The sequence below is a fragment of the Hypomesus transpacificus genome, chromosome 23, assembly GCF_021917145.1.
Source record: "Hypomesus transpacificus isolate Combined female chromosome 23, fHypTra1, whole genome shotgun sequence".
Lineage (NCBI taxonomy): Eukaryota > Metazoa > Chordata > Actinopteri > Osmeriformes > Osmeridae > Hypomesus > Hypomesus transpacificus.
The window spans coordinates 13,364,053-13,374,690 of NC_061082.1; the positions used below are offsets into that span (position 1 = coordinate 13,364,053).

The 10,638-nt window shown below is 41.2% G+C and overlaps 1 protein-coding gene across 8 annotated transcripts in view; it reads right to left on the bottom strand.

Annotated features, from left to right (window-relative positions):
* Positions 1-3,802: 3,802 nt before the first annotated feature.
* stat4 (signal transducer and activator of transcription 4) overlaps positions 3,803-10,638 on the bottom strand; it is a 114,954-nt gene continuing 108,118 nt past the window's right edge. Inside the window, exons 24-25 of one of the 8 annotated variants that reach the window (XM_047046730.1) lie at positions 5,960-6,117; positions 3,803-3,946 (exon numbers count right to left, since the gene is read on the bottom strand). In XM_047046730.1, the coding sequence (XP_046902686.1) occupies positions 5,965-6,117 (153 nt within the window). In that variant the 3' untranslated portion in view covers positions 3,803-3,946; positions 5,960-5,964. Of the gene's footprint in view, positions 3,947-5,296; positions 6,118-10,638 lie in introns of those variants that run through there. The other 7 variants (XM_047046741.1, XM_047046731.1, XM_047046729.1 and 4 more) reach the window with 7 other exon arrangements.

A 10,638-nucleotide genomic window follows, 5' to 3' on the forward strand; every position in this document is an offset into this window, starting at 1 on the left:
TATCAAACTTGACCATCGATAATATTTCATAACAACCGAATTGACGCGGCCGCCATTTTGGATTTAATGGAAAAGTGTAAAAACCTTTTACACGCCCCAAATTGTGTCCAATGTTTACTAAATTTGGCACAGATGATCTTCAGACCAAGTTTCACAAAGGTGTTGGGATGGATTTTCCATTTTCAAAACCGTTTGTTCGGTAGAGACGATCAAAGGCGGCGGCGAAGCCGCAAAAGACACGTGAGAGCGTAACTCAGCAACCATTTGTGCGATTGTCACCAAACTTGGGTTCCATTGTTCCCACGAGGAGCAGAGGAGGCCTGTGGTGTTATACCAGAAAAAAACACTTTGAACACTCACTACTTTGGAACGCAAACAGATATTTCAACCAAACGTGGTGTGTTGCATGAGTGCAACAGGTTGTTGTGACTTAATTGTTGCGCCAGTGCTATGGAGGCCATGTCCTGCTCTGGACTGCTTGGCCCCTCCATTGCTGCTTGCAGCTATATTTTTTTTTATTCTTGTACCATGGAAGTCAATGGCAGCCCCTAGAACCCTTCGATAACTTTTTGAGAAATTTTGCACACTCATTAAGGACAGTCCCTTGGTCCGACTTACCAAGTTTCATGTCTCCCATTAGACCACTCTAGCGCCACCAATGGGTCAAAGTTGGACTTGTCTTTACAAACGCAACTTTTAAACAGTATGACCGATTATCAAAAATGAGGTACCATTGGATTCCCTGGATCAAGACGAGTTCAACGCACACCATGGCGTCAATTTCCGGTTATATAGATTTTCCGCAATTTCCGGTTTTATGAAAAACCTTTGAAAGCCTACTCCTCCTACAATTTTTGTTAAATCTTCTTCAAAATGACCAGAGATGATCTTCAGAACAAGCCTCACAAAAGTTATTGATTAGAATTTTGATCCTCACAACCGTTTGTCCGTTACAGTCAATCAAATTCAGCAGAAAAGCAGCCAAACAGGAAGTGAAGTCATATCTCAGCAAATCTTTGAGATATCAACACCAAAGTTGGTATGATGACTTGGAACCCTCTTCTGAGAATATCTACAAAATTTGGTGTCATGTGATCACTGGGCGTGGCCGCAGGAAGCAAAAATGTGTTTTGGCCAATAACTATTGATTTGTTTTCCTTTATTGAGTGATTCCTTTGTCTCATGATATCTTGGGACATCCCGTGTGTGACTCATAATTTGTGATAATAGCCGAATTGATGCGGCCGCCATTTTGAATTCATTGAAAAACTTTTTTTCTCTACTCCTCCTACACATGTTGTCCAATCTTTACCAAATTTAGCAGAGATTCTCTTCAGACCAAGCGTCACAAAAGCTAACATGTGGTTTTCTGATTTTCGAAACCGTTTTTCCGGTACAGGCAATCAAAATGTGCCGTTAAGCCAGCAAACAGGAAGTTGGGTTGTATCTCAGCAAATCTTTGATGGATTCACACCAAACTTGCTGGGTGTACTTGTTACCCTCTTCTGAGGATGTCTAAAATGTTTTCTGGTTCATTTGACTGCTTGGCCACCTCATTGCTGCTTGCAGCTATATTTGGAATTGGTCAGATTTGGTATCCCCTTGGTAAGTCTGCAGCATTGATTTTTCTATACAGTTACAATTGGTCAAGAATAAACTTTTTTCAATGGTTCGCAATGTTTGGAGGAATCCGCCATTACTGCTTGCAGTTATATTTATTATTATTCTTTCGCCATGGGTGTCTATGGCAGCCCCCATAAGCACTTTGTCGAAAGTTTTGAAATTTGGCACACTCATTGGGGACAGTCCCCTGGTCCAATTCACAAAGTTTCATGTCCCATACTTTGGCACTCTAGCGCCACCAACGGGTCAAAGTTGGAGTTGTGTTTACACACGCAACTTTTGAACAGTATGACGCATTTTCAAAAATGAGGTACCATTGGATTCCCTGGATCAAGCCGAGTTCAATGCACACCGTGGCATTAAATTCCAAATGTATAAATTTTCCGCTATTTCCGGTTTTATCAAAAACTCACAAAGGCTCACAAAAGTTATTGAAAATAATTTTGATCCTCACAACCGTTTGTCCAGTACAGCCAACCAAATTCATCAGGAAAGTCACCAAACAGGAAATGAAGTAATATCTCTGCAGTTCTTTGAGGCAGTGACACCAAATTTGGTATGCCTACTCAGAACCTTATTTTGAGTATGTTCTCCAAAAATCGTGTCATGTAAGTAAAAGGGGGCGTGGCCGGAAGCATAAACGTGTTTTGGCTAATATTTGTTAAAGTGTTTACCTTAATAAAGTAATTTCTTTGTCTCTTGATGTGATGCGAGATATCAAGCCTGACCATTGAAAACTTTTCATAATAACCGAATTGATGCGGCCGCCATTTTGGATTTCATGGAAAAGGGTAAAAACCTTTTGCAAGCCTCAATTTTTGTCCAAGGTTTACCAAATTTGGAACAGATGATTTTCAGACGATCTTCACACAGATGTTGGATGGATTTTCTATTTTCAAAACAGTTTGTTAATTAAAGGCGGCGGCAAAGCCGCAAAAGATACGTGAGAGCGTAACTCAGCAACCATTTTTGCGATTGTCACCAAACTTGGGTTCCATCGTTCCCACGAGGAGCAGAGGAGGCCTGTGGTGTTATAACAGAAAAAAAAACTTTGAACACTCAGTACTCTTGAACCCAAACAGACATTTCAACCAAACTTGGTGTGTTGCATGAGTGCAACAGGTTGCTGTGACTTAATTGTTGCAAAAGTGCTATGGAGGCCATGTCCTGCTCTGGACTGCTTGGCCCCTCCATTGCTGCTTGCAGCTATATTTATTATTATTATTACATCTTCTTCTGCCATGGGTGTCTATGGCAGCCCCTAGAACCGAATTGTCAGAAGTTGTGAAATTTGGCACACTCTTTGGGACCAGTCCCCTCATCAATTTCACCAAGTTTCATGTTTCCCATTCCAACCATCTAGCGCCACAAATGGGTCAAAGTTGAAGGTGTGTTTAAAAACGTTTCTTTTGAACCATATGCCGCATTTTCCAAAATGAGGTATCGTTGGATTCCCTGGATCAAGACGAGTTCAACGCACTCTATGACGTCATCCAGCCAAAGTCTCAGGCATCTCATCAAATCAAATCAAATTTTTTTGTATAGCCCTTTTTACACGCAAGCATGTCACAGAGGGCTTCAGTATGTCATTATACTGGTTTATCTGTTTAGTGAAGCCAGGTATGCGACAGTAGCTGTCGAGCAGTATAATCATAATGGCCACGATAATGTTTCATTCTCAGGGGATTTATACTCATGAAGAGTCCGATTTATTGTGCTTTGTAGATACAGTGAATCTACATCTAGCCAGTGCATCGGATTTCTTGCATCATAACTTCTGAACAGATTTGTCAAAAATCACAAGATTGGTCTCTTCTGATTCTACGTGGCATACCAAGTCGAAATATATCACATTGTCCCGTGTCCACCATTTTGGGCGTCGGCCATTTGGAAATTTCATAAAAACAGACTTTTCTGAACTCCTGCCACACACTGCCTCTTTAGAGTGAGTCACACATTTTTTAAATTAATTTCAGCTTGCAGGTATTTTCTCATTTCTGTATTTTCAGCCATTAAAAAAAAAAAATCTGATTTCAGCATTCCAACGCATTTTCAGCAGGAAATGCCTTTTCTAGTTGAAGAGAAGAAGCAAAGTTACGAACTGTCTCTGTGTTTCAAGAAATGATTACAAATATAGAGTGATACACTATTGTAACGCATCACAGGAGACAGGAGTAGACCCAAGCGCAGAGCGCAGATTTATTTAGCAAAGGTACAAGAGGGAGTAGGCTAGTCGTATCCAGTATTCAAGCAGGAGGTCAAAATCCAGAAGCAGGTAGAGAAGCGAAGGTACCGACAAGGATCAGGCAGGAGGGAACGAGGTCTGGAACAAACAAGGATTGTCAAAAAGAGGCCAAACGGGTAACAAGATAGACGCTCAGAATGTGACGGTAAACTACACAAGACTTCGCAAGGAACACAAGGGAATCAGGGGTATATATACAGACCAGCTTGATGGGTAACCAGACACAGGTGTGTAGGGATAAGTGGGCAACTCAATCCAAGGAGTGGGCGTGCACAACAAACAGAATGGAACAAACCAACTAGACCACGGTTTCCCAAAGTTAGGGTCGCGACCCAAAATGGGTCGCATACACGATTTTATTGGGTCGCCAAATGGTAAAGAAAAAATGCATAACAATTATATGATATGTGACATAATTTTTCTAATTAAAATAGCAGGTGAGGGTTCTTTTTGCTACAGTCAGCACAGATGCTGCGTGCAAGGCGGTTTACCCTTCCCCCTTTCTGCTCACGATCCTGGTCCCGAGTTTACCTGCTCTTTTGTGGAGTCTTGGCTGAGGTAACATTGACAGTGTCTTCTGTGATTCCCTTGGCATGCAAGATGTCGAAACAAAGTTACAACTAAGGAAGAGTTTATAAACGTTGGCTTCACCAAAGCCATTCGAAATGCAGAGGAGAGGCCTCAGTGTTTTGTGTGTCTGTTAGTTGCAATGCCAATGGTTATTTTGTGACTAAAATGTATGTTGCTAGCTAGCTAGCTAATGTTGCTACTAGCTAACTTAACATGTAGTGGTGACAGCCAATGCCACGCGACATTCCGCCCCTGTTGTGCCTAATGTGAATTAGCCACAAAGTGCATTTATTCAAATTTGTTTTGACAGCGGAAGAGTCATTAACGTGTGTGTTATGTTACAGTAATATAGGTTAAAGGCCGTTTCACACGACTCACGTATGTTCTGCAGATAAAATGCATGGGAATTAATTAAAGAATACAGACCAAACGGCGTCATTGCACTTAGAATTAGAAACCAAGTATTTTCTTGCGTCTAAGCGCGCAAGTCTGCTCAAATGAGCTGATACTACATAACAGAAAATACTCTGTGTGTCCTACGAAGGAAGGACATTGCATGTCGTGCATTTTCTTCAACTTTTTACTTTCGGTTGAAGAAAACCGAACTTAGTTTGTGTGCATACATCAACTATTGCTTAATAATAGTAGCCATTTCAAGTAGATCATAGAGATATGTGTTAATCCGATCAGTACAATAGGCTGTTTTTGAACTGTTGAATTATTAAATTGAAGACAATGTAGTTGATATTACCACTGTTAAAAACTAACTTATCATCAAGTTATATTTGTATTACAAATAGTAGAACACTCACTCACCTATGAAAAATACTTTTCACCACAAATTGCAAAAAGTTCCTATCAAAATATAGATGTTATGGCAATTTATGTAGTATTTTTATGTTTGGGTCCCAGGGAGACACCATATTTTTATTTTGGGTCTCGAGCAAAATAAGTTTGGGAACCCCTGAACTAGACGGTAAACGGGGGGGGATTTGGGGTCCCGATTTGAAGGCCTCAGTATTCAGGGGAAGAGGAGTGTTGGATTGTGACTACTATATACATATTTGCGAGTCGGACCTTGTCTCTATTTTTTATTTTATTTTACGTGTTCGGACTGAATGCAGCAGTCAGAGGAGGCTGAGAAAGATGGCAACAGTAATGAGATACATAGAAAGACACTAGTCGATGAAGTGAGAGAGAATCACTTCGTTTGAGAGAGAATCGCTTTGGTTCAATCAATAAACATCCTCATTTCGGTCGGATGAATGAACGTCTTTCCCCCCTCGTCTCAGTGTGTTCCTTGCGTTGTCTACCTGGTCTGTTGCGTGACTCTCATGCTGTTTCCAACTTGAGACTCACCGATCTTAGTCTATTACACCACTCTCGTGCTGTATCCAAGTTGTTGAGACTCACCGTACCTAGTCTGTTGAGCCACTCTCGTGCCGCTTCGAGCTCGTTGTGACTCACCAATCCTAGTCTATCACGCCACTCTCGTGCGGTATCCAAGTTGCTGAGACTCACCGATCCTAGTCTATCACACCACTCTCGTGAGACTCAAGAGGGAGGAACATTCGCTGGACGTCAGGGGTTATCACTTGATCCAGGTCACAGGGATCCTTCAGGGCCACCCCCAAGTCGCCAGAACCAGTGTAGTTGATGTCATAGTCAAACACAATATGCTGTAGGGAGGGAGAGAGACAGAGGGAGACAGATGAGGCTGAGTGAGATGGCAACAGTCATGAGATACATAAAAAGACACTAGTCGATGAAGTGAGAGAAAATAACTTTGTTTGAGAGAGAATGCCTTAATTTCAGTTAGAGCAATAAACTTCCTCATCTCGGTCGTGTAGTGAGGTCAGCAAGACCACACAGAGCCAACATCTTGCCACACCTTGACAAACCTAATCAGCCCTTGTGACACCCTCAGTATGCTGATTAACCACCAAACGCCGATGCAAAGGAACCATAGAATTGGGGGGGGACCTCCCCATCTCAGCCCTCCTGCTTGCTTGCAAGCTTCAAAGCGCCTGCTTGAGACAACACGTCTCCAGCCACCATTTGCATCCGTTTTGGCGGCAGTTGAACAAAGAACATACCTTAATCAGAACTTTTGAGGAAAGTTCTTCAGACTTCACCTTTACCACGAGAGTATAAGGTGGAGAATTATGAAAGGGATATTTGTGTCATGTTTGTTACTTTGTTTTAATGTTGAGTTCACTGAAATCCTGATTCTAGTAACTACTCCTTCTTCCTGAAAGATAACCATGTCATTCTTGGTATCTACACAAAGCTCTCATAATAAAACAATCATTCACACACTACATTTTGTAACTGTACCAAGATGTCCAGAACACTATTTGAATGATCTTTTGAACCAGCCAGAGACCAGATCACACCTTTGGTAGGTGTGAAGGAAGGAGGGGGGAGTTGACAACCCAGCTTCCCCCAATCAACGTCTGACCCCAGACAGGTCCTCCCTCGAACTCTGAACTGTAATATCTGAGATGACCATCAATCTCTGTCTCCAGCGAAACCAACCATGGCATGAACGCCATCGGGATTGGCGTTCCAAAGGACGTCCCCAAGCTTCTCCTGAGATTCAACTTTATAGTGATCGCGACACTATCTGGACGTTTCAAAAGAACCAAAAACGCAATTATCATTGCGACTTGACTGAGATCCCGCAGACTCAGCCACATGACACGGCAGCGCAGCCGCGCTTTCACTTCCGATTCTTCAAATGGACCTTTGGCGCAAACCGCCCTCAACCTCATTGATCAACCCCTGATCAAACGTAACTATGGCTAACGCTCTTTCCTCCCCGACTTGGCATTGGCGTGAGCTCTGTTTATGATTTGTAAGGATGTAATCATTGACTTACCATTTCTGTCTTTCTTTAAGTTAGTCCATTTCATTCTGTTCATTGAAACCAATAACTCATATCAAACCCATAATCTAACTTGTTCATAAGATCTGTTTACCTTACTTGAATAAATTAATTGTAAAGATATTTTGACGTGCGTGTTCACTGATGTTACGATTGGCTCTACACTTAGAACGAATTCATTCCTAAAGATGAGACTGATTATTACATGTTAAATATAGGATTCCTTAATGTCCTAAACCAATATTAGGGTGGTGCCCCGAACTTTGTGATAAATTAAGTATTTCTATTTTAACACGACGAGACCCCGCTACAGTCGGATGAATGAACGTCTTTTCCCCCCTCGTCTCGGTGTGTTCCTTGCGTTGTCTACCAGGGGTGCGTTTCCCGATAACGATGGATCGTAGCTGTTACGAGGGTTCTCTACGATGAAAATAACGATCCATCGTTATTTCTTACGTGCGTTTCCCGAACATGCTCGTAAGGAGATCCATCGTACGTATCTCTTAAGTTGCACTTAACAAGACGCTGTCCATTGTACTGAAATGTGATTCTTCTGATGCAACTTGAAGACTTTAAAATTAAAACGTTAACCAAAATATTTGACGAATTACGGTACACAAAAAAATCTTTTCTGTAGCTACAGAAAACTTTACATTTATTATAGGCTACTTATTTGAGTACTTTTCAATGTGATGCTACATGAAGGTAAAGACAATAAGGTGAACGTGCAAACTATGCTGCATCTGAGTTTTACACCGGTGTTAGGACCTTGCAATCAGCGACACAGGATGCTAAATACCAATAGGAGGTCTTGGAAATTAAGTGGGCTCGTCTCCAAATTGAGGTGAGGAAGCTTTTGTTTGAAGAGATGAAGTTCACAAGGCCCTCCATTTCTGTGCCTATTCTTCTGCCCAATCAACAAGGTAGTGTCACATTTAGGTTACCTTATAGCCTAAAGCATACAATGTTTATTTAAATTAAGTAAAGGCTGAATTGTGTATTGTGTCATATATTCAGTGTTGCCTGTCCAATCCTTACATAAGAAAAGGGGCTGGGAGGGAGTGAAAACTCGTACAAAAATCATAAAAGCCATTGAAGATAGCCTAAATCCTGCACTGCAGACTTGTCCCCTCTGATATGGGAAATTGGATGTGGTCTGGGATGTGGCAAAGTAATGCAGTTGTGACAGCCTGCACAGATCTTGACACTGAGGCCTTGGCGAGCCCATGTCCATCTCCAATAACCTCCAGAAAACTGCCAATGGCATAGAACCTTAACACTGCCAGTAGTTGGGTTACAGGGGTCAGTGCAAAGGACCTCCTTGTTAGCCTCTGCAGGTCTGCTTCTATGTGGTTCAGGAGCATCATGATGTCATCTGACATATCTTACATTCATAATGAGTATAATTGATCAACCATCAATTAAAGTAGAGTTGATTATTCATGTCAGAAACAATGATTCCATGTTGAAGACATGGGGTATTCATTACTTAAGTGTTTGTCATTTGTCACAATCTCATTTGTGGCCAATATGTGATAATTATGAGATTGCAAACATGGTCTTGGGAAGCTGTTGGCCTATGCAAGATTGTAGATATAGTCAGCACTAGAAAATAAGACAGTAAATATGTTGGATTGAGTTGCTTGTATGCTTGTATTTGTACATTGAATTGTTTAGGATGCTAGCTGGGACATGCCGTGTGTGATACCATTCATATGCATGGTTTTTAACCTTGTAGTTCAATCAAGTAGTAAATATAGGACTCATATATATATGCCTATGGAAAGTGGAGTACCAAGAAGAGTTAAAAACCAAGGCACAAGTAATTTGAGAAATAGTTGTTTTATGGGAGTTTGTTCTCCCTGCTCCTGCTCCTCACATGGATCTATAAGGTAAACATGTAAGGATTGGACAGGCAACACTGAATATATGACACAATACACAATTTAGCCTTTACTTAATTTAAATAAACATTGTATGCTTTAGGCTATAAGGTAACCTAAATGTGACACTACCTTGTTGATTGGGCAGAAGAATAGGCACAGAAATGGAGGGCCTTGTGAACTTCATCTCTTCAAACAAAAGCTTCCTCACCTCAATTTGGAGACGAGCCCACTTAATTTCCAAGACCTCCTATTGGTATTTAGCATCCTGTGTCGCTGATTGCAAGGTCCTCACACCGGTGTAAAACTCAGATGCAGCATAGTTTGCACGTTCACCTTATTGTCTTTACCTTCATGTAGCATCACATTGAAAAGTACTCAAATAAGTAGCCTATAATAAATGTAAAGTTTTTTTGTACATTTTTTTGTGTACCGTAATTTGTCAAATATTTTGGTTAACGTTTTAATTTTAAAGTCTTAAAGTTGCGTCAGAAGAATCACATTTCAGTACAATGGACAGCGTCGTGTTAAGTGCAACTTAAGAGACACGTACGATGGTTCTCCTTACGAGCATGTTCGGGAAACGCACGTAAGAAATAACGATGGATCGTTATTTTCATCGTAGAGAACCCTCGTAACAGCTACGATCCATCGTTATCGGAAAACGCACCCCTGGTCTGTTACGTGACTCTCGTGCTGTTTCCAAGTTGTTGACACTCACCGATCGTTGTCTATTACTACACTCTTGTGCCGGTTCGGGTTTGTTGTGACTCAGCAATCCTAGTCTGTCGCACCACTCTCGTGCTGTTTCCAAGTCATTGTGACCCACCGCAGTGTCACAACGACTTTTCCCAATACAAAAACACATTTTCTTTCATAGCATTACAAAGTTGAGGTTTCAATCTTGTCAGTAAGTGGCTAGGATGAAGTACAATTTATTAGAATCAGTGGGACCTGTTTTAGGCTGAAATCTAAGCACTGTCAGCACTGTGAACTGCTACAATGTATTCGATACTATTGACTAGTATTCCCATGCATCGTTGACCCCGACGACAACACAGGGGTGTAAAGAAGACCACAACTGAGTACATCGGAGCGGCGTTTGCTTTCAAGTCAGACAGTACAAACTGGATTACATGGGCTGCCTATACAGCCGCCAAGGAGAGATGAGGGTTAAACAGCCTTGCATTTACAAAAAAACACGTATGAAATTTTTTTTTCAGAAATGTGTTTATTCTTTTCTTGTGATTTACTTTGACAGCTTGGAAACAAACACATGGGTAAGGTTTAATACTTGAGGTGTATTAAAAGTCATATTTTGACAATTACAATAGTGCAAACTGCAAATCAGTGATCTATACGAACAGAAAATGTATTTTTAAGTAAATGTCAGTGTAATCTATATATTCGTGCATGTACTGACATTAAAG